Below are 24,842 nucleotides of genomic sequence, written 5' to 3' on the forward strand. Positions count from 1 at the left end.
TCATGGTTTCACATTTGTCAAGGACCCACTCTGCAAGGGACCCTGGTCCACACTTCAACCTGTGCTAACTCATTTATCTCCTCAACCACCCTACCATGTAGGTGCGATTATTATCTCCTGTACAGATGAGGAGACTGAGGCAGGGTCCCGGCGACTTGGGGGACAGAGCTGATGTGGAACGCTGGCAGCCCTGCTCCCGGGTCTGCACTCTTGGCGGCCACAGTGTACGGAACCTTCCATATCTGGCCCAGGAGCTCCGTTCGGGGAAGGGAATTTCACGCGAGGCCATTCCCCCGAGGTCAGTCCCTGTCCTAGAATCCACACTGCTCACTCGGCTCTACCTGGGTGGGGTCCTCCCCCCTGAACTCAGTTTAGAAAGCTTGTTCAGAATGCCTTAGAAACTCAGATTCAGCATTTGGGCGCTCTCTCTCTCTCTCTCTCTCACGCACACACACACACACACATGTAACTGATGATGTGCCTGCCTTTTCATTTCTTGTCTCTCTCTCTCTCTCTCTCTCGCACACGCACACACGCGCGCGCGCGCACACACACATGTAACTGACGATGTGCCTGCCTTTTCATTTGTCTCTCTCTCTCACACACACACACACACGCGCACGCAAACACACACATGTAACTGACGATGTGCCTGCCTTTTCATTTCTTGTCTCTCTCTCTCTCACACACACACACACACGCACGCACACACACATGTAACTGACGATGTGCCTGCCTTTTCACTTCTTGTCTCTCTCTCTCTCACGCACACACACACGCACGCACACACACATGTAACTGACGATGTGCCTGCCTTTTCACTTCTTGTCTCTCTCTCACGCACACACACACGCAAACACACACATGTAACTGACGACGTGCCTGCCTTTTCATTTCTTCTCTCTCTCACGCACACACACACGCACGCAAACACACACATGTAACTGACGATGTGCCTGCCTTTTCTTGTCTCTCTCTCTCTCGCACACACACATGTAACTGACGATGTGCCTGCCTTTTCCTTTCTTGTCTCTCTCTCTCGCACACACACTCACACACACACACGCACACGCACACACACATGTAACTGACGATGTGCCTGCCTTTTCATTTCTTGTCTCTCTCACTCTCACGCACACACACACACGCACACACACATGTAACTGACGACGTGCCTGCCTTTTCATTTCTTGTCTCTCTCACTCTCTCTCGCACACACACACACACACGCACACGCACATGTAACTGACGATGTGCCTGCCTTTTCATTTCTTGTCTCTCTCACTCTCTCTCGCACACACACACACACACGCACACGCACATGTAACTGACGATGTGCCTGCCTTTTCCTTTCTTGTCTCTCTCTCTCGCGCGCACACACACACACGCACACACACATGTAACTGACGACGTGCCTGCCTTTTCATTTCTTGTCTCTCTCACTCTCTCTCGCACACACACACACACACGCACACGCACATGTAACTGACGATGTGCCTGCCTTTTCATTTCTTGTCTCTCTCTCTCACGCACACACACACACTCACACACACGCACACGCACACGTAACTGACGATATGCCTGCCTTTTCATTTCTTGTCTCTCTCTCTCACGCACACACACACACACTCACACACACGCACACGCACACACACATGTAACTGACGATGTGCCTGCCTTTTCATTTCTTGTCTCTCTCTCTCTCTCGCACACACACACACACGCACACACACACATGTAACTCACGATGTGCCTGCCTTTTCATTTCTTGTCTCTCTCTCTCGCACACACACACGCACACGTAACTGACGATGTGCCTGCCTTTTCATTTCTTGTCTCTCTCGCACACACACACGCGCGCGCACACACACACGCACACGCGCACACACAATGTAACTGATGATGTGCCTGCCTTTTCCTTTCTTGTCTCTCTCTCGCGCGCGCACACACACACACGCACACACACACATGTAACTGACGATGTGCCTGCCTTTTCATTTCTTGTCTCTCTCTCTCACGCACACACACACACACACGCACGCACACACAATGTAACTGATGATGTGCCTGCCTTTTCATTTCTTGTCTCTCTCTCTCTCTCGCACACACACACACGCACACGCACACACACACGTAACTGACGATGTGCCTGCCTTCTCCTTTCTTGTAAAGCTGATTTTCTTCTCTCCCACTAGAGGACTATCAAAGCACCCTTCCACACTGTACAGTACTCACGCTCCTCCTCCTCTCCAAATCCACAGAGACGTGAAGGCCCACTCTGCTCCTTTACAGAGAAGACAGGAGCGGGCTTAGTGGGTGGCCAGAGCTAGGGCCAGCTGACCAAGGCACCCACCCACCCTGAACATGCCCTCCCAGCCCCCAGCCACAGCAGCACAGGGAGAGCTGAGTTCACCTTCCACTCCTGAGAGCTGGTGAAGGAGGCTGCAGCCACCTTTTCCTGGGTTTCCTTAAAAGGACTGTTTTCTCCTGAAGGTAGGCGAGGCCCAGGCGGGGACCGTTTTCCAGGAGTGCACAAAACCTGGTTTGCCCTCCATCCTGAAAGGCAGCACTGACCACAGGGCCCAGCCTCTGGCGGGGTGCCAGCACCAACACAGAGGCTCACCCCCTGCCCAGCACCTCATTCAGAGTTCACAGAGACCCAGGGCCTGCCAGAAAGGGGTTGGTAGCAATCGTGGTACATAAAGTGACTTGGCCAAATTAAATTCTCTAAAAGCCTGGTTAAGGCAGTGTCAACTGAAAAAAAAAAAAAAAAAAAAAAAGCACAACATGAGAGTTGTGGGCTAAGTTCTTTTTTTTTTTTTTTTTTTTTTTTGCCTCTCACTGTTGCAGAGCACAGGCTCCGGACGCACAGGCTCAGCGGCCATGGCTCACGGGCCCAGCCGCTCCACAGCATGTGGGATCTTCCCAGACCGGGGCACGAACCCGTGTCCCCTGCATCGGCAGGCGGACTCTCAACCACTGCGCCACCAGGGAAGCCCTGGGCTAAGTTTTATTTGGGGCAAGACGAGGACTACAGCCCAGGAGACAGCATTTCAGATAGCTCTGAGAAACTGCTCCAAAGAGGTAGGGAGGAAGGTCAGTATACATGCGATTTGGGTGAAGGGGGAATACATGCAATCCAGCACATAGTTTTTGCAGGTTTCTGCTAGTCTTGTGAAGGTTCCTGCTAGTCAAGAGGAGCAGACGTCACCATGAAGGATCTTAGTGCTTCTCTAGATATGAGGAGATACAAGAATTGGGCTCATAAAATCGGCTCCTGAAAATATCTAACTATCTGAAGACCTGTTCTGCCAGTTTTTCCCAGTGCACAGAGCGCCTCATCTCTGCTCTCCACCCTGAATTCCTTTCAGGGAGTGTTGAAAGTCAGCAGCCGCAGCAGCTCATGATTTAATCCTTGTAGAGGTAGATGGCAAGTGCCAATTTGTAGGTGACGGCAGCAATCTATCACCTTGAGGCCACAGAGAACGTAATGACGGCTGATGATAAAAACAGCTAACACTGTCTAAGCACTCACTGTGTGCTGCAACAGGCCCTGAGTGGAGTTTCTCATTGCATCCTCAAGGCAGCCCTTAGAGACAAATATCAGCATTCCCAATTTACAGATGAGGAAACTGAGATTCAGAGAGGCACGGTGAGTGACTCAGGTCACACAGCAAGTGGGAAGGTGAAGGCTGAATACAAACTCAAGCCTGCCTGGCTCAAAGAGCCTGAGCTCCAAATCACTTCCCAGCACGCACTTCTTGGCAAGTGCCCAGTGTTCCCTGCTCCATCTCCCTTTGCTAAAGCCAATAGCAACCTCTCAGCGTCAGAGCGCTTGGCAGCTGCGGAGGACTGAAACTGCCAGGATTTAATCTGCCCACGAGTCATTAAGGCAGGCGCCAGCCATCATGTCCATTTTCCAGATGAGCAGACTGAGGCTCAGAGAGCTATCAAGACCCACCCCGGATTGTGAGCTATGGTGGTCTCCTGACTCCCAGTCCAGTGTTCTCTTTACTACATACACTAGGCTGGCAGGAATCAGCTTAATTCTATTCATTCATTCATTCAACCATTATTTACTGAGTCCATATTATGTGCAAGGCACTTTTCTAATGAAGAGTTTCTGCCTAGAGGGAGAATCAGCAGGTTGGAATCATTGCCCTCCCATAGCATAATTCACCCATTCCCTGATTTGTCTCCAGAGAAGCCAACCCATTCTCATTCCCAGTCCGTAAGCTGTAACGGGGCTGATTCCACCACCATATCTAGAAGCAGGTGGGTGACTTATGCCGGCCAGTCAGAACACTGCATTCTCTCTAACCACAGTGATTGGTTCAGTGATTGGACACGTAATCAAGTCAGCTAATGAAATGCAACCTCAGAACAGTTGCTGCCCCAAGCCGTCCTTTACTGCTAGCCTCCAGCACTGACTACCACAGTCCTGGAGCTTCTAGGTCATCGTGCTCCCAAGGGGAGCCTGAAAATGAAACTAGCCCCGAAGTAGCAGAGCTTAGAGAGGGCCCGAGAGGACACTGCTAGATCCCCTCAATTAATTTTTACAATAGGGTGGTGTTGTTATTAAGAGCCTCATTTTATATATGTAAGAAAACTGATGCTCAGAGTGGTTAAGTCACTTGCTCAAGGTCACACAGCAGGTAAAACAGCAGGGCTGGGAGTTGAATTGGGGCCTGTGTGGCTTCAAAGTCTGTGACCGCTTTGCCAGAGGTGCCTGTAAATTCTGCCAAGGTCCTTTCTGGGCCTCTGCATCCCGCTCTGTGCAGTAGGAGAGAGGGGAAATGATAACCAAGCTCTCTCCAGGGTCTGATGTGAGGGCATCTTGGGGAGTGGATGGATTACTGGAAAGCTAAGGGTGTCCACATGGACGGGGCACCCACGGGAGTTGATAGGCAAGAAGTCATATAAAGAACAAGTGGCCGTCTGTGGCCTCTGACGTCCGTCTCTCCCACCGGCTGAGGCAACACTGGGGTCCAGCAAAAGACAGGGGGAGCGCCCACCCAGCCCTCCACTGCTGGCCGGCAATGACTAACGCCTCAGCCCACACCCTTGACAACACACACACAGTGGCCACTGTGCTTTCTGCCCAGGCACCTCTGTGGGAACAATCTTCCTCCTTGTGTGGTGTGGGGCCCAGCCCGAAGGAGGTGGGAACAACCCTCCCAGAAGAAGCCCTGCCCCACCCAGCCCAGTCAGGGACTGGGAGCTTCCTGAAAGTCAACCACACAGAGACGGCCAGTTGGGCACAGCCCCCAGGCCCTCCTCTTCCCTCCTGGCTGCAGGCTGATCACTCTGTCCCTCCCTCCTCCTCCAGGGAAAGGGCTGATATCACAGAACTCAGGGACCAGAAGGAACGTTAGCCGCCCCTCCTAAACCCCAACTCCCAATTCCCAGTCTGCAGATGGGGAAACTGAGTCTGTGAAGGTCACGCAGTGCCCGGAGTCTGATCTGGGACAGCTGCCTTATCTGCAGAACCAAAACAGAGTAAATGAGAGAACAAAAGCAGAAGGGCCTGGGAGGGCGTGTTGCTGTGGCATGGCTCACTTCAGGCCTGGGAGGCGGTGGAGCTGCCTGGAAATGAATCCTAAAACGGGGCAGCAGGGGAACTGGCCAGCATCCATTTTCCCTTGAGGATTCACAACTCCAGTTCCCTTTGGGAGCCGTCTCTCTTTCAGTCTCAGTGCGAGGGATTCATGAGGTGCTGCTGAGCCCACCTGGTCCTGGCACACAGCCCAGCCCAGCCCAGCCACTCAGTCCTGACCCTCTCAGTCACAGCCAGTGGCAGGCCAACAGGGTCGTACCTGAGTGGTCCTTTGGTTTGCTTTTGGGTTTGTTTGGTTTTTTTGTAATTATCAGCAATAAGTTTTTTCTTTCTCTGGGGTTGCTAAACTGGCAGAACAGAAGGCTGGAGGGTCTCGTAGCCCACCTTGCCACCCCTTTGAAGAGCCTGCTTGAGGGTGAGGCCAAGACCAGGGAAGACGAGACCAGCCACAAATGGAGGAGGGCAGGTGCCGAGGGTCTGCACACACCCGGAGCCAGCTGATCTTGAAGGTGGGATCTGCCCTTAGACTTTCCTCAGGGAGCCAACAAACTCCCTTTTGGATGACTGTCATTTGCACCAAAAAAGGAAATGAGCTCCCCAACGCTGAGGTTATTCCAGCAGAGAGCAGACCTCTAGGGAAATACTTCACCAGGCAACACCTGCGTGGTGAGGCGCTCTTCACTCCCAAGAGCACCATGACCTACAAAGTGACCTTCACTGAGGCCTCTCGGAGGACCTGACTGATAATCTAGGATCAGGGACCCAGATGGGAAACGTGGTTACTAACGGGCCACAGGCAGACAGAAACCATGGGATTCTTCTGCCAAAAGACTCTTCCTCCCAAAAAGCGGAGATCACTTTACACGTATTAAATTAACAAAGCAAGGGACTTCCGCAGTCCAGTGGTTAAGACTCTGTGCTTCCAATGCCGGGGGCACGGGTTTGATCCCTGGTCAGGGAACTAAAATCCCACATGCCACAAGGTATGGCCAAAAAAAAAAAAAAAAAAGGCAAGGAAAAATGACCACCTCTACTGCTGGTAACCAAACGGGTGGTAAAATGCATAAACTGATGACTGACAAGAATATAAACAGATTCAATCTTGTAAAGATGAAAACTGGCAGTAGGTTTCCAGAGCCTTGAAAACAACTTTTAAGCCTATTAGCCCTCATTCCTGAGAATGTAAGGCCAGGAAATAATTCCACAAAAGACAACAGAAGACATGTACTAGGATCACATTCACATTAGCCCACAATTATGGCAAAAAAGTGGAAATAACATAAATGTTCAACTATAGGATGATGTTTAACTTAGTGGGATATTAAGCAACCCTTTAAAATGATAACTAGGAAAATAATACAGTAATGAGAAAAAATAATTAAGCCATAATAAGCAAACAAAGCTGAATACTAAAATGGTAGCTAAGCTATAACTCCGGGAAAACTGTGTGTGCCTCTGGACAGGGAGGTGCTGAGACACAGCATGAGGAATGCAAGTGGTTTCTAAAGGTAATTTTCACCCAGTGACATCTGGCAATTACCCACAGGGGGCCCGGTGAGGACAGACTGGGGTTGGGGCACAGAAATTGACCAGTTCATCCAGATCTTGCCTTAAATGTTTCCAGAAATGGGCACCCTCTCCTCTCGGAAACCCACTTGAGCTGTGCTGTCCAATATGGTAGCTACTAGCCCCATGTGGCTATTTCAATTACCTGAAATTAAATGCAATTTAAAATGTAGTGCCCCGGTTACATTAACCACACTTCAAGTGCTTAATAACCACATGTGGCTAGTGGCTACCATACTGAATAGAGCAGATACAGAAGTCTCATCACCGCAGAAAGTTCTGGTAAATGGGCAGCTTTGCACTCAAGGCTGCACCTGGCAGAAAAGGCATTCTCACAGAGGTGAGGGAGCATCTAAAACACTCCCAGATCCAGTCTCAGAAACATGCATTTCTTTCTCTAGGAAGAAACAAAGGGCTTGAGTGCAGAAAGTGGGTAGAAGAACACTGGGTGGTGATCATATGCTCGTGAGGTCGCCTAGCAACCTGGGGGCGCAGCAGGCGTGAGGAAAGGCTCTCAGCTGACCTGTCAGAGGAGCAGCCCAGGCAGGTGGGTCAGAGCTGAAGAATGGAGCAGTCAAGGCGAAAAGTTTCTGTTTTCCCCATCCCCTTGATTGACTCTGGACGCTGGGCCAACCATGTGTCAAATGAGGTTCAGGCCACTGGAACCAAGAAGAGGCTTGGTTTGTGCCCCCACAATATACAGCTGTGGTATCCGTGCCTGAACACACTTAATCTTTGCATGGTGACAATGGTTACCCATCGCGGGAAAGGCTTCAACTCTATTAAGGAAGGAGGAAATCAGGCCCCGGAGGAAACCAGGGTCACAGCAGAACCGGCTACGTGCAGGAGAAGGGCCCAACGTCAACTCAGACAGGGTGGTCTGAGGGCTGCGGGCAGGATGGGTGGCAGATATGGCCTTGGGCTCAGATGCTGCCACCGCCCCCGGGCTGGTGGGCATGAGTGGGCGGGCAGAGTGGAGCCATAGGCACCACATGCCAAGAAGAAAAAGGCCTGCTGAGGCCTCCTATGGCCTCTTGAGGCAGGAGAAGGAGCGCCCCACCTTAGCCAGCACGGGTCCACGAGGGATGCAAAGCACTGCCACCTCCTCCTATAGAAAATGAAGGCCCAGGTAGAGAAGGTGACTTGTCCCAGGTCACACAGCTGGGAAGTGGCGGCCAGGGTTCGACTCGGGTCCAGCTCTCTGCCCAGTGCTCTTTCCCTCAGAAGCTCTCCAGAGGGAAATCTCCAGGGGCTCCCACCCAACTGCTGTGCGTGCCAATCCCCCTTTCCCACGTCTCCCTCTGTTGCCTTTAACCAGAGACCCTCTTAGGGCAAACCCTCAATGGCTCCCTGCTGCTGACCCGATCAAGCCCAAGTTCCCTGGCCCAAAGCCTCGGTGACCTGCCCCTTTCACTTTTCCAGGATCCCACTGCTCCCCTGCATTCACCTCCTGGTACAGCCAGTGCCTGACTGCTTCCTGCTTCCAGGCTTTTCTTTATGCTCTTTCCTCCACCTGGAGTGCCTTCACCATACCTGTGTTTAACCATCCCACAAAGTCTAACTCAACCACAGCCTGCTCCGTGAAATGTTCCCAGCACCCCAGCCCCCCTCCCCTGCTAGAACTTCTTCACACCTTATTAGGGCTTTCATCACAGACCGCCTGGTGTCACAGTCATTTGTGTTCACAAATTCTCTTTGACCTGGCCGTGAGCTCTGAAAGGCTAAGCCCGTGTCGGATTCATCTTGTTCTGCCCCAGAGAGCCTAGAACACAACAGCCAGTGGATGGATGGGAGCATGGGAGGGTGGGTATGTGGAAAGATGGGAGGATGGCTAGCCAGATAGGCAGATGGGTAAGTGGCTAGATGAATGGGAGGATGGTGGGAGGGAAGGCATATGGAAGGATGGGTGTGTGGGAGGATGAAGAGATAGATGGGTGGGTGGATGGGAAGATGGGTAAGTGGGCTGACGGATGGATGGATGGATTGACAGATGGGTAGGAGAGTGAGTGACTAGGAGGATGAACAGATGGATGGGAGAGAGGGATAAAGGAATGAAAGGTACATCTAGGGAGCAGACAATCATCAAGTCTTCCTTTCTTCCCAAAAGGTACCAGAGCCTACCTTGTTGCTGGCTTCTGTGAACAACCAGCCTCTCTTCTTCCCTCTATTACTACAGCCAACAAAGTTCTTTTTACAAGTACCAATGCTACTCCATCCAATATCCCCAACTTAGTAAACTGAAAAATGGGCAAATTTCTTTCCTTTTTTTTCCTGGCTTCAACACACGGTACACAGGATCCTAGTTCCCCGACCAGGGCTTGAACCTGCACCCCCTGCACTGGAAGCGCACGTCTTAACCACTGGACCGCCAGGGAAGTCCCAGAAATGGGCTAAATTTCTATCAAGTGATTTCTGGAATGGAAACAGCACAGGACCTAGGTTCAAATTCCAACTCTACTACTTACCAGCTACGTGCCCTTGGTGAAGACAGGAAACTAGACTTTAGTTTCCTGATGGAGATGTAGATAATTCCAGTGACATGAAAGAGTTTATAAGCCACCATGGGTTAGTCAGTTGACTATCAGTTGTTACTGCCTTCATTGGGACTGTGTATTTTTGGTTTTCAAAAGCCTAAAACCATGTTTATCTCGTTCACCAAGGTATCTATTATTCTATCTGGCCAATAAGTATTTTAAAATGATAGATAGATGGATGGATGGATGGATGGATGGGTGGGTGGGTGGATGGATGGATGGATGGATGGATGAATGAATCGGTGTGTGTATCTCCTTGTAAACAGAGAGAAATGAGGCCCTCCACATAAAAGAAAGGAAAGTGGCCCAAAGTCCATTGTCTCCTCAACACATTTAGATTCCTGAATCTAATCTGTTCTCTGGTTTGGGAAGATGGGCCCTCTTTACCTTGCAAAAGCCAAAGCCTTTGACTGGGCCAGAACATACACAGTTAATGAGAGGAAACCACTTCCTGATCAATCATGGCCGGGCCAAGTTTCAGTTCAGTGACAAATGAAACGGCTGAGTTTCAGAACAAGTAACACTTAAGGATGGCAAAGATTATGAAGCACAAAAGCAGAGAAGTAACATGGTTTCCAGAGACGGGCATTTAATACTCTCTCCCTTGGGGAGGAGAAGCCTGGCGCGCAATCCTGGCACAGCAGGGAAATGCTGAGGCGCCAAATCCTTCTGGGCCAGCAAATAAAAGAGTAAAACCCGAACAGGATCGGCCCCAAAGATACCATGTCATGGCCTTGGCTAAAACCCCGGGCAACCTGTCCAACTTGGCTGGGGATAGGAGAGGTTTCAGATCTCAGCTCTTCAAAAGTTCTGGGGAATCCAACCCCACATTATCACTGATAAAGCAGGTGGGACAGGGGATGTGGGTTCTGCCTCCCTGAGGCTCCTGCTCCCACCTCTCCCAGGCTCCCTCTACCCAGAGGACTGGGAAAGGACTGGGTGCTAAGTCACGGGGGGCGGGGGGCCTGGGGTCGACGGCACAGAGGAAGGAAGCACCTTTATCCAGGCCGCCGCCCTGGACCCACTCCCTGCACATGCAGGCACCTTTAAGCCTCACCTCACTCAAGCTTCCCCACAACCTGGGGGTCATGTACTTTTATCAACCCTGTTTTCTAGTCAGTCCCAAATCTCAGAGAAGTGAAGGTTGCCCTGTGTTTTCAATCAACAGTACTTTTTGTGCTGTTTTTTTTTATTATTCCAAAAGCATTAAACGCTCGTTAAAGAGCATCTTCAAAATATACTGGTACAAAGAAGAAAATCAAACCAGGCATCGTCCCAGAGATAACCGCCTTAAGCATCTTGGAGCACCTCCTCCCAGGATTCCACAGTACAGAGGTACCTGGACTTGTCTGGAACCCCACCCTAACACTTCCCAGCTGTGTGACCCCAGGGGACTTACGTGACCTCTCTGTCCCTCACTTTCCTGCTTGGTACAATAAAGATGCTAGCAGTTCCCGCCTCATGGGCTGTCGTGAGCATTCAGTGGGTTAATATGTCAAAGACACTTAGAGCAGGGCTGGGCCGTAGTGCACGCCCCCACAACTGTCCACTCGTGCTTGTCTCTCTCTCTCCACAAATGTGTCCTTGCATACTTCATAAAAATGGGATTCAGGGCTTCCCTGGTGGCGCAGTGGTTGAGAGTCCGCCTGCCGACGCAGGGGATACGGGTTCGTGCCCCGGTCCGGGAGGATCCCACATGCCGCGGAGCAGCTGGGCCCGTGCGCCATGGCCGCTGAGCCTGTGTGTCCGGAGCCTGTGCTCCGCAACGGGAGAGGCCACAACAGTGAGTGGCCCGCGTACCAAAAAAAAAAAAAGGGATTCAACTGTATACATTGATTTGTCATTCTCCTTTTTACTTAGCAATATGCCACGAACAGCCCTTCCGATCACAAAACACCTTCCACAGCATCCCCTCCAACTACTGCAGACTGAATGGTGGGTCCACTGTAGGTCTAACCAATCCCCTGTCGTTGGGCTCTCTACCCTGGTCACAGGGTGCTGCATCCAAAAGCCTGAGACTTGATTTACAGGTTGCCAGACAGGTCTCCAAGTGGCAGGGTCACTCCAGGCCTCACGGGTCACACAGGTGGGTACCCTAGATAGCAGTGAGATGTGAGGCCAAGCCTGGGTCAGTCCTGCTGTGTGCCATTAGGAACTGGCCTTATAAGATTGCAGGTGTAAAGACACTTTGGTCCCACTTGTGAAAGGGACTGTATTATCCCCCTTTTTCAGAAAAGGAAACTGAGGCTCAGAGGGGTGACATCACTTGCCCAAGGTCACTCAGCAAAGACAATGGCCTTGCTGGGACTCAGCCTCTGAGGAGGACTCTTGTGGGAGGTGTGGGGTGATTCAGGAGTCTTCTGAGGTGCACCTTGCTGGTCCCCGCAGGTGGTCCTGCAGACAGATCAGAAGCTCGGGTTGGGGGACAGAGGCTGGCCCTGGTGCTTGGGGTTCCAGATTCCTCATGAACGGAGGCACACCAGTCACCTCTCCTCAGTCCCAGCTGTCACCTCGAAGTGGGTGCCAGGGTGTTGAAGGCACTCGAAGGAAAAGGAGGCTTGAGAAAGAACTAGGCCTACCCAGTCTGGCACCAGAGCCCACCAAGATGCAAATCAAAGGTAGAAAGAATCTCAAGGCCCAACAGAGAAGCATGCCAGCTCTGATGGGGTCATTCCTCAGGGCGACAAAGCCAGCTTTGTGACAACCACCTCAGAGGGCCAAGAATTGGGTCTGGGCTGCCAGACAAGACAGGCTGGAGCTTTCCAGGAAGGAGGGCGAAGGGAAGTGAGGCACTGGCATTGGCTTCTCCCTCCAGGGCATGAATGCTGCTCTTCTGGCCACCCAGGATGGCCTTGGCTATCCTGGACCAACTGGTCACACGGCAGGCATGGAGCTGAGACTGCCCTCCCCGGGCAGGGAACTTCTCAAAGGCTGGACGGAGCCTTCTTTACTGTCACTGAATCATGTTCATCCTCATAACACAGCTGTAAGCTTTAGGCTGATCCCCAGGACCCGACACACCAGAGACTACCCAGGAGCAGCCTCCAGTGTAACAAGCAAGGGGAGGTGGACCAGGAGCCTCAAGGGAATCTGCCTGTCAATCGTCAGAAAGCCAGGCCAGGCAATCTAGTCAACCCGCAGAGAACATCATCATCACAATGACAACAGTCCCATTCACTTCTCCTTCCTCCATGCTGGGCACGGTGTTAGGGTGGGCCACATGTCTCCATCTTCACAAATTCCCTGAGGGAAGCACTATTTTGATCCCCATTTTACAGCTCAAGATACTGAGCCTCAGAGAGGTGAGGTGACTTTCCCAAGGTCACACAGCAAGCAGGCAGCAAAGCCAGGAGAAAGCTCAGGACTGATTTCAGTGCCTGCACTCATCACCACAGTGCTGGCCTGCCTAAAGAGAGGGGGGAGCCTGGGTCTGGCATTTACTACATTTCGTTTATTCATTCAGCAGTTATTAACTCAGTATCTATCACATACCTGTTACCCACAAAAGATGGATAATTCCCTGCTCTCCAGGACCTTACATTCTCCAGAGAGGAACGAAAATAAACAAGGAGACACACAAGAGAATCCCAGTTTGTGACAGGAGGCTTGAAGGAAATCAGCAGGGAGCTGTCACTGTGGTCAGGAGGGAACATGGGAGTTGAGACCCAGAGGATGAGAAGGAGTCAGCTGTGCAGTCATCGGAAGAGAGTGGCAGGCAGAAGGACCAGCAAGTGCAAAGGTCCTGAGGCAGAAAAGGCTGTGCTCCCTTCAACTGCTCTCAGTGGCCCCCCTCCTCCTTAGACTTGGAGGCTGGCTAATGTTAACTCTTTAGTCACCTGCATAGTGGTTAACCCTCCACCTGCCACCCTTAGGGCTTGAATTCTGGTTCTGGTACAGCCTATTCTTAGGAGGAAAAAATAAGCTATAGGAGAAGGAAGAAAAAAAATTGTAGCAAAGGGGAAAGCAGAGAGAAAGGGGAAGAGAAAGAAGAGCGAGCTCATGGAGAGTGGGAGGAGTGGGTGGAAGGAGGAAGCCCTTTTGCAAGTCCCTTCCTCCCTGCCTGTCCCTCCCGCCCTGCCGGCAGCCTACAGGAGTGCTCAGCACCTTAGGACCCACAAGGGCCTCAGGAGCACCCAGCTTCCCCACCCTGACACTGCCCCCTCCCCCTGCCACTTCCTCTGCTAGCCCTGCCCAAGACCGTCACCACTTCCTCCGCGTTAGAGGCCACCATCGCCAGCCCAGGGCTCAGATTCAGTGGAGGCTGGGGCAGGCCCGAAGAAGGGTCACGTTCCTGGGCTCATAAATGTCAAGGCCACAGGAGATACCACACTGAAGGGACCCTGGACCCTCGCCTCCCAATAAGCCCGTATGTCTTCCCCTCTGTATTGTACAGCAGAAAAGGCAGAGGCTCCTGGCCAGAGATATCTGGGTTTAAGTCCCAACTTTGCCACGGGAGAGCTGTGTGATGCTGAGCAAGTCACTGTACCTCTCTGGGCTTCTGCATCATCAGGTGGGGATGCTAACTCCTGCTTTTCATGGGGCTGGTAGAAGAGTACATGATGGAATGATGGACAGATAAGAACGGAGTGGGACTTGCCTGGCAGTCCAGTGGTTAAGACTCTGTGCTTCCACTGCAGCAGGCATGGGTTTAATCCCTGGTTGGGGAGCTAGGGTCCTGCATGCCGCACGGTGAGGCCAAAAACAAATGAATGGAGCAAAAGTCAACTCCCCACTCATTTATCTTGTTCACCTTGTTCACGGTGCCTGACATGTAGGAGGTGTTCAGCTGATCATGCTAATGACTAACACCCATGTGAGCTTTTCTAGGACTAAGTGGTTTACGTGGGCTATTTCATACTCCAACAACCCTATGAAGTAGTACCTTTCTGCAACTAAAGAAACCGAGGCACAGGTAAGTGCTTTTCTCAGGATCACATAACCTGCAAGAGGGAGGGCCAGGCTTTAACTCCAGGATCCAGGATCGCATCCAAGTTCCCGGACCATCTCTAGTCCCTGGCAAACGTGAGCTTCCCTTCCCATCTCACCAACTCTGCTCTCTTTCCTTACTGACTACCAGGCCTAGTTCTCTAGAATCCTCCATGCCTCTCACCCGCGTACAACATCTCCCTCTCGGGCTAGTCCCCTTCCATCAGTCACTTCCCCTCCCTGGACTCTAACTTGGGCTCCAAGCACAGCTCTGGTCCTCCCTCCCACCCCCACCAGCTGCAGCCACCAAGACGTGGCCACTCTGTCCCAGCCTTCACTCATCAGTGGCTACCCTGACCTTGGGCAGCCAGGATACCTGGCTCTGGCATCCCCCAATTGTGTGGGCAAGCCACTCCCCATCTGGTGACCATCCAAAGATCACTCTTCTCTAACACCACACAAGGTTGACCTCATGACCTGGTCAGACCCCGGAGGCTTGGGGCAAGCAGGACGGTAACCATCATATTCAAATCCCTCAACTTGGATTCAAGGCTCTCTTGACTTGGCCCCCACACACTATTCTAGACCTGACCCGCCCTGGCCAGCTCTCCAGGCCAAGCCCAGCTCCCAAACCCACTGACCACTGGGTTGAGGAGGCATTTGAAATGTGTACAGTGGACCAGGGGGAGGGCACCGGGTGCTGGCGGACAGAGAGGCCAGATCTGCCCTGCCCAGTATAGCAGCCAAGGTCACTACCGAGCACCTGAACCGTGGCTGGTCCACACCGAGACACATCGTAAATGCCAAAGGCACACCAATTTCAAAGACTTAGTATGGAATGAGAACTTTAAATAACTCTTTCTTTGTATTGATTATATGCTGAAATGATCATACTTTGGAAATACTGGGATAATTAAAAAATACTATTGAAATTCATTTCTCCTGGTGTTTTTCCTTGTTTGAATGAGGCTACTAGAACATTGTAAGTTGCACGCGCGCCTCCTGTTACATACCCCTTGGACAGCGCTGCCCCAGAGGCTGCTCCTCACTTCCAGCAGATGTGGCCCCGCAGGAGTACACGTGGGCGGTACCAGCATCTCTGATATTTCCACAGAAGACAGGGATCAGGGCTCTTATGTGAACTCTCCTGATCTCAAAATGCTGGCAATCACTTCAAATTTGGTTCAGCCACCGTGGGAGCCACACAAACCCGTCTGCAGGCCCTTCCTGGCTCAAGGGCCACCAGGGGACAACCTCCGGCCTCACTGTCTGGCCTCTCTCCTGGCCCAGACTTCCTTCCCTCCAGCTTTCTATCCCGTCCCACCCGCCCTGCCGGGTGGAAGCCGTCCCTTCTCACTCTAGCCCCATCTTGGTCCCGCTACAGCTCGCTCACCCTGGCAGAGCTTTCTTTCCCTCCCCCGTGTGGCCCTGAAAACAGCAGGGGTGGCAGGCGCCTGGCCCATCCTGAGCACCTATGAGCTACTGGTCTGATTCTCACAGCCGCTCTGTGGGGTGAGTACTGGTCTCGGCCCCACTGGACACATGGGGAAACTGAGGCTCAGAGACAAGCCACTTGCCTGACTTCACACAGCGGCAAAGTGGGGCAGCCAGGATTGAAAGCCTGGTCTGCCTGGCTGTGAGGCCCGAGTCTTTCATCACACATCCAGGGATGTGATACACACAGGTGAACGCGGCCTGTTTGCTGAACTGAATCGCGGCACATTCATTTGTATGAGGCAGCAATGCGCCACGGGAGTGATCTTGCCCCCCAGGGGACATGTGGCCTTGTCCAGAGACATTTTTGGCAACTGCGGGTGCAGGGGGAGGTGCCGGCAGCGGTGGTACTTTTGTGGGTAGAAGCCAGAGATGCCGCTAACATCCTATAATACACAGGCAGCCCCCACAGCAAAGAATGAGCTGCCCCAAATGTCAATACGGTGGGGAGCCTGGGATCATGGACAAGCTACAAACACTGAAGGCCTTCTGCTTGTCCCCAGTTTAGCTGCAGTAACTGGCCAGGACCTTCTCCATTTGGTAGCAAGAGCATCAACCATAACGAACTATCAGCCTTTCCTGCCCACTTCCGGGGTGGAGATCAGGTGCTGAATGTATTACACATCCCTAGCTCATCTCGTCCTCCATCGTCCTCCAGATTATCACCTCCGTTTTACAGACAAAAGAGTCTGAGGCTCAGAAGGCGGGGGATCGCTTGTCTGGGGTTACAACCCGGATCCTCCTGAGCTCCAGTTGCTTCCCTTAACCACCCTGCTCCACTGCCCTCAGCAGCAGCTGGGCCTGGGAGTGACCATCCCGGGCTGTTTTCTGGGGGCCTGTGGGGCGGCAGCCCCTGGGGATTTCCCCCTAGTCCGGGTAACCTCAGGAGGCCAGGGGACCCTGGATAGAGGTGAAGGCTGGGGGCGCCATTAGTTGTTTAGCTCACTTTACTCTGGCCTGCTCTAGACCCAGCCAGAACAAGTCTCAGGGCGGCCAGTGCTAAATCAGCCCCTCCAGACCCAGGCAGACCCCCTGGGCAGGCAACATCCCCAGGAAGCTCCAGCCACCTTGGTTTTAGGACCCAGCCAGGAACCCACTCACAATAGCATGGACTTGTGTTTAAAAACACTAGACTGAGCGGAAATAAGGTTACTGCCTGGGGGCAGAGCTCTTTCCGGAGGAGGAGGGGAGGCGCACGGGAGACCTCGGCAGACCCCAGAGGAAGGAGGAAGCGGAAACCCAGGCTTTAAAACTCTTAGGCAGAGATGAGGGGAAAGGAGCCGGCCTGGGCGGGGAGGGTTCAGAACCTCAGCTTTGTCTGAACTGGGTGGCAGGGCAGGATATGGCACCCGAAGGATGGGGGTTAACAATGGCTCTCTGAGCCCGGGGGCACCTGAGGTCCCCACCCGTGGGGCAGCCACTGCCAAGATCCCGGGTTCCTGCAGGGTCCCAGAGGACTCGGGGATTGGCTCTTAAGCGAAGGCAAGGGGCAAAGGGGGCCTCTATTAACTTATCTCATTTTCTTTTAAAAACCACCCTCAAAGAGCCATGCATCACTCCCTCAACCGAGTAACTCCCTTCTAGGAGTCTAGCGTAAAAAAATGATTTAAAATATAAAAACTTTACAAGCAAAGCTGTTCATCAATATAGAGTCAGCTTAGGGCTTCCCTGGTGGTGCAGTAGTTAAGAATTCGCCTGCCAATGCAGGGGACATGGGTTCAAGCCCTGGTCCGGGAAGACCCCACATGCCTCGGAGCAACTAAGCCCGTGCGCCACAACTACTGAAGCCCGCGTACCACAACTACTGCAGCCCGGGTGCCTAGAGCCCGTGCTCCACAACAAGAGAAGCCACCGCAATGAGAAGCCCGCGCACCGCAACGAAGAGTAGCCCCGCTCACCGCAACTAGAGAAAGCCCACGCGCAGCAACGAAGACCCAATGCAGCCAAAAATAAATAAATAAAAATATACAGTCAGCTTTGCTATAAAGTTTACTTTAAAAACTGCCAATTTTGTTCCAACGCCACTGATGTATTAAGGAACAATTTTATCAAAACGCTAAATTCACATTTGCTTATGTTCTGTTCTGTCTGCCAGAAACAATAGGTGAACGCAGAAAACTTCACCCAGATGAGCCGAGCAGCAAAGGAATGCACAAATGGCACAGGCACCTCAAACATCTCTCAGCAACCTTTAAGCCACACCCACCCCATCTGGGGTCCAACATGCCCCGATTTCAGATAACCCTCTTTTCAGATAACCCTCCTTCCACAGCTTCATGTACTGCAATGCTTCCCACCCACAGCCACAAGCATCCTTGCAGACCTCTTTCCCAGTTCAGTGTTGTATTTATTGTGATAATTTTGTATTTCTTACCTGCAAACCTTGTGTAATACGGTGCTACTTGTTTTTTAGGTTCCTATCTTTATTTTTTTCTAATGTGCTGATGAAGTTTTCGAGTGTTGTGTCCTTAGCCCCATTTTTCTCACAAGGCCTCTGATTTTTGTTGCATGTTTTGCACAATTCAGGGATTTTTAGGAAGGCATATTTATATTACAGCAGACCTGACTGTATTGTGTAAAGGGCTTAGCACAGCACCTGGCACATGATAAGCATTTGATCAATTTTAACTTGTTGGGCTTCCCTGGTGGCACAGTGGTTAAGAATCCGCCTGCCAATGCAGGGCACACGGGTTCAAGCCTTGGCCTGGGAACATCCCACATGCTGCGGAGCAACTAAGCCCGTGTGCCACAACTACTGTGCCTGCGCTCTAGAGCCCGTGAGCCACAACTACTGAGCCCGCATGCCACAACTACTGAAGCCTGCGTGCCTAGAGCCCGTGCTTTGCAACAAGAGAAGCCACAGTGATAAGCCCACGCACCACAACGAAGAGGAGTCCCCACTCGCCGCAACTAGAGAAAAAACCGCGTGCAGCAACGAAGACGCAGTGCAGCCAAAAATAATAAATTTATTTAAAAAAAATTTTTAACTTGTTAATAGTAAAAAGAAAATGGGGGGGTAGGAGTTACTTAAATATCCAATAAGATTAAAATCATGGGGGCACTGAGCCATCCCAGAAGGTATGTGTGAAGCATTCAGAATAACACAGGAAGAGGCTTTAGGAATGAAAGATAACATAAAACACTGTAGGTGTGTATTATTACAACCCTGCATTAAAAAAATTTTTTTTCTCCATAAATATCGATTAAGTCTGGAAGGAAATATATCAAAATGTCAACAGCAACTGATGGGACTTAGGGTAATGTTTTTCTTTTTAATTAAAAAAATTTGTACTATACACCTAATTTTGCAAACTCATAAACCTTTTAAAAGCTTAAAGACAACATAAGACGACAAAAGCAATTTTCAAGAAGCAGAAAAATCATCTCAGCCTGTTAACCCAACTCTTCATGCCCACATGTTCCCTGTCTCTGTTCAGCACATAAGTACCAGTTTCACCCACAGCTAGGACAGCGGGCACACCCTGCTGAAGGCAGTTTCTTCCATTCAACCCGATATCAAACACTTCCCTTTCCACCTTGTCTTTAGAATAAAGATTATTATTAAGGGCAAGAATTTTGAAACTATATAGCTTGTGAGTTTTACTTTGTGTCTAGTAATGAACTAGAAATGATTTTCTTTTGAAATCGCTTAAGGAGTATGGAGGTGAGCATGAACTTGACTGTGCAGAAAATCAATCCTACGAGCCTCTTTTTCTCCCGAGATCAACTGATGATTTATCAGGGAGAAGAGGGAAAAAGAGGCTCCATATCGTGAGACACTAATGTCTCAAGACATTAGGCTTTGAGCCTCTGCAAGACACTCCTCAGGAAATCTATAATTGAAGTCCTCTTCTGACAAGCCTTTGACAAATTGGGATTCCTATGGCTTCTTACACCAGCGAAATCCTCAGAAAGGCCTTCACCACCTAGGCTGCCAGGAGAAAAATCTGCTAGTTCTAGGACAGGGAGAGGAGGTGCTGCTGGCCATCACTTCACCAGCTCACAGCCAACTGGTTACCAAGGTGCCACGTCAAAATGGAAGTTCTGGCCCCAGACATAAAACCTAGATGGAACCTCTGGCCTGTGCTGCTGAAATGGCCATGCCAGGGAACAATGAAGTGGGAAGGAGTTATGGTCCCTGATTAGAATCTTTAGTAAAGCAATACCTGCTTCAACTTCAACTCTAAGGGGCTGACTAAGCAGCACTTCTCCAGGGTAGGAGACGAGGTCACAGGGATCTCTGATCCAAGACGGGTCTTCCTTAGCTGGTAACTAAGCCCAGAGCCTTGGGTTCTAGCCCCTTCCTTTCCCTGAGCCCCTGTATTCCTGTGTGTAACATGGGGTTGGGTTACATCAGAGGGTCACACATTAAGGCCAGGCAGGTAACCTAATAAATGTCCAGGTGTGTCAGCCATCACACAGCTCTCCTGATCTACCTTTCCCTTGTCTTAATTATGAGAAAATCATGGGTTCGGAGGTGGTGGGGAGAGACTTGTGGTGCAGCCGGATCACAGCTTTGAGCACTAGACTCACTTTTAAAAGGGTCCACGTGCTCTGGAGAACCAGGAGGAGACAAAATAACTTGTGAATCAGATGGGCTCCTTTGTATGAAACTTTCAGAGAGCTGTAAGGGAGTTTTATGGGGCTAAAGCAGGAGGAAATGGCAGTCAAAACTGACAAGGGGAAATCTTACCAGCCTAGAAGCAAAGTCCTGCATTTAGGTTTGAAAGAAAATGAACCTTATGAAGCCAGGATTCATTAGGGGACAGGGACAAGACTGCAATGGAAAGTCAGCCCCTAACAGAACAACATCAGCGAGAGCTAACAGCATGCGCTAAAAACACCAACTGAACCTTCTGGAGGAAGCGGGGGATGTGGTGAGCTGACCAAGGGTCCAGCTGTTCTCACGGTGGTCAGAGCACACCTGGCAGAGCAGGCTCCATCAGGGGAAGGCAAGTACACCGGTGGGGGTGTCCGGCGGGGCCGCAAGACTGAGGAGGACAGTTTCCTGGTGCCGCCAGGAGGAAGAGGCAGCTCTGAGAAGGGGAAAGAAAAGATGTGCGAGTGAAGTATGTGCTGACGGCCCTGGAATACGTGCAGAACCCTCAGGCAGAGAAAGGCAGCAAATCAAGGCAGCTGAGAGCCACAGGTATGAGTGTCACAGAGGCCAGCCTTCCAACCACAGAACCTTTGCTCCAGTGGGGCTTTCACCCTGTAAAAGGAAGTGCTGGCTCCGTGGGGAGGTGGTAAGGTAACAAAACAGGCACCCTGATGGGCCTGGGTGACTTCAAAATTGCCCCTAGAGCAATGTTTCTCAACCTTAAAGCCCATGTAACATGGGGGATTCCAATCAGGGGGATCTGGGCACCTGTTAAAATGCAGACCCTACTTTATTATTTATTAGGTCTAGGGTGGGGCCTGAGATTCTGCATTTCTAACGAGCTCCCAGGTGATGCTGGCGCTACTCCTCCAGGGACTACACCTTGGTGATTAGGCTCTCCACCACTCTCAAGGCAAAGAGAGCAAGTCTTGACCAGGGGTGGCCTAGAGAAGCTCTCTCTGTGGTCCAGGCTCCTAAGAGGGAAACCCTGGGGTCAGAGTGGTCTACAAGCTATAGGAGCCCCAGAGAAGGTGATGGTGGCTTAGGAAGGAGGTGCCCTCCTGTAGAAACCACCAGCTTAACATGTGGGTTTCTCTCAGTAAAGAGTTTCCTGGCGGAAAGGAGATCAGGGAAAGCGTGGAGTCAAGCTCTAAGTGTTTGGGCCCCCAATACGCCTGAGCAACTCAGAATTTGTTCTCAGGACCAGAAACCAGACAATGACCTGCTGCAAACGTGTCTACAATTCATCAACTCTGCTCCGCCCACCCTCCACAAAAGCTCTCTGGCCTTTTATTCTTCTAGGGAAAGGTGACTGCAATTGGGAGACTCCCCAGCTGTGACTCATCCACATACTCAAATCTGACCCCGAAGCGCAGGATTCACGAGGCCCTGACTTTCCCCTCTGCCCAGCCCCAGCCCACATTTCCACGCCTAACCTCTCACTCTAGACAACCCCCCCCCTCCACCTCTTGTCTCTCCCGTCTCTGGCTCGTCTTCAGGTGTGTCCCCAACTTCACCGGACTCAAGCCTTCCAGACGCAGCCGAGCTTCTCTGTCCCCATCGCCTCGGCACTCTCACAGCATCTGAGTGGCCTCCCTTAAAAAGTATGCCTAGTAACGGTTTTACCGCGGATGCCTCGTCTCGGATGCTAAAGTCCTATAAGCGCCCCCTTTGTCTCCCCCTGCGGCGCCGAGAGCCGTGCGGGACGCACAGGAAGTGCTCAGAAACTTAGCTCGGGGGCAGCAGCCGTGCCCGGAGGGGGCGTCCGGCACGCAGGGACTCAGCCGGGCTGTGTGAGGATACCCCACCCCCCACCCCAACGAAGAACAAGGATCACCAGGACAGGACCCCGGGACTCCGAGTTCAGGGCCGGGCAGCCTTCTGCGTTCTCCCGAGCCGTGGCCGAGACTGACCAGGGCCAGCGCCCCTTCCTTCCGGAGCCTCTCCACGCGCCCCGAGCCACCCACCACCAACACAGCGCCCTCACCTTGTAAACCTTGCCGAAGGCACCATCGCCCAGCTCGCCCACGATCTCCCACACCTCGTTGGGGTCCAGGTCCCGGCGGACGTGCTCATATTCGCGGGACTTTCTCTTCTCGAAGGTAGACCGCCGCAGGATGCGGCGGAAATTGGCGAAAGCCATGGCTGGGGGCACGCGAGCCTGGGGGCGAGGTGGCGCCGGCTCCGGCTCCGGCTCGGGCTGTGGCTCCGGCGGCCGCGAGGGAGGGGCTGGAGGACGCCGCGGCGCTCTGGGGTTCTCCCCAGACCCGCCCTTCCCCGCAGCCAGACCCCGGTCAAGTGCGCCCTGGGCTGCGCGCGGCGGGAGCACCCGGAACCGCGCAGGCGGCCGCGGTCCCCGCCCCCGCTCGGTCCAATCTCCGGGCCACCTCCCGATGTAGACCCGGTTCGCGCCGCGCCCCCGCCCAGCCCGCAAGCCCCGGGACACGTTCCGGGGACCCGGCCCCGCTCCCGCCCATCGGCCCGACTCCACCTGCCGCTCCCCGGCAGCGCCCGGAGACCCCCTAATTGGCTGCGGGCGCTCCCCGGCTCCGCCCGTCGCCGCAGGGCACTCTGGAAACTGTAGTCCCCCGCGCGCCGCACGCCCGCGAGCCACGGACTAGGCTTTGGCGAGCTTAGGGGACCCTTCGGCGGGACCATGCCGGGTCTGGGAGGCCCACCGTGTCTCGTGGCTCCCAAAATTTCTGCGGGAGCGAAAGGGGAAGCAGACTGGTTATTCGCGAGCGCCCACTGATTGCTGTCCAAAGACCAAAAAGGTGAACCGGCATTAATCATTGAATCCGCCCCGTAACGGCCCCGCGCGGCTGCTCTGCTCGCGCCCACTTTTCAGGTGGGGTCGCCCGGCGGGCGAGGGCACTAGCCCCGGGCTGCCCATCCTGCTGGCGGATCCGGTGCGGATTGCTCGGCGCGGTGCTGCCTCCTAGCGCGGGAAATGCTGCGCCCTTGCGGCGGCGATCAGTCCCTGAAAACCTAGGCTCCCCGGCTCGCTTCCTGCTTCCCAGGGGCTCTGCCCCACCGAGATCCACCAACCGGCCAGGATTACAGGGCTAAGAGAGAGCGCTCCTTGGGGACTTACTTATCACATGCTTCCTGATGGATCTTCAGATATATCTGCATATTAGGTTAAAAACTTCCTTATTCTTAATTTTCCAATTTTTAAAAATAAGCTCATTATACATAGAATTGAAGTTTTCTTTAACCACCATCATCCTCGATCCTGTCCGTTTTCTACCTGCCACTGTTAACTGTCTCTAGGACAGTTAACACTTGTATCTAAATCTAAGTAGGTTCCAAACAGCGAGTGCTGAGGGGTGGGCAGGTGGGCAACCTGTAAAGCTTATTATGGTAACTCTCCCACATAAGCAAATTGAGTCTCAGGGAATGTCACACTCCAATAGACCACGTCCCTGCGGAGAAGGTCCATGTTGAGGTGTTTTCACCCCTTCCTGAGCAGCATGCAAACACCAAGTGTAGTTCTAAATTTGGAAAGCCAAATGCAGAAGCCTAGGGTACTGGTGGTGGTCTGCACAAAGGATGCCCTGAGTAAAGGTTGCCAAGCACTTTGAAATGTCCCCACAACCTAATGAGTGGTTGCAGTCGTAGAGGATCTTTATCACTAAAAGAAGGAAATGCAGCACAAGACTGGGCTCTCACCAAGTAAGCCCAAGTTTAAACCTCCCAGAACAAGCTGGAAGGCCGGTCTTTCATTAGTTTCAGTCCATTTGACCAACACTGTGAAGGGGGTGAGGGGACAATGGGAGAGGCTTTCCCACTGGGAGGTGGGGGCTCTGACCACAGGTCAGTCTAGCGGGGCTGGGACTGGGAGTCCCAGTCCCAGTTCATCCCCAAGCCGGGCCAAGCCACACACGACTCTGTGAGACTGGCTCTGCGATAGCTGCAGAAAAAATGAAATGAGAAACGAAAATGGAGAGCTTCACTCAAAAATGTTGTAAGTGAAAGAAGCCAGGCACAAAAGAGCACACGTTATATTATTCCATTTGTATGAAATGTCTAGAAAAGGCAAATCCATAGGGACAGAAAGCAGATTAATGATTGCCAAGGACTAGGCTGAAATGGACGTGAGGAGTCTTATTGGGGTGATGAAAATGTTCTAAAACTGGATTATGGTGATGATATAATAACTTGG

General features: G+C 52.2%; 1 protein-coding gene across 1 annotated transcript in view; it reads right to left on the bottom strand.

The window, feature by feature from the left end:
* Positions 1-23,103, bottom strand: part of STK10 (serine/threonine kinase 10) — a 126,521-nt gene extending 103,418 nt beyond the window's left edge. The window contains exon 1 of the mRNA XM_082623856.1: positions 22,665-23,103. Coding sequence (XP_082479982.1) covers positions 22,665-22,820 — 156 coding nt within the window. The 5' untranslated portion in view covers positions 22,821-23,103. The remainder of the gene's footprint in view (positions 1-22,664) is intronic.
* Between the last annotated feature and the right edge of the window lie 1,739 nt (positions 23,104-24,842).

The sequence above is a fragment of the Mesoplodon mirus genome (genome assembly GCF_964341445.2).
Source record: "Mesoplodon mirus genome assembly, chromosome: 5".
NCBI classification, from domain to species: Eukaryota; Metazoa; Chordata; class Mammalia; order Artiodactyla; family Ziphiidae; genus Mesoplodon; species Mesoplodon mirus.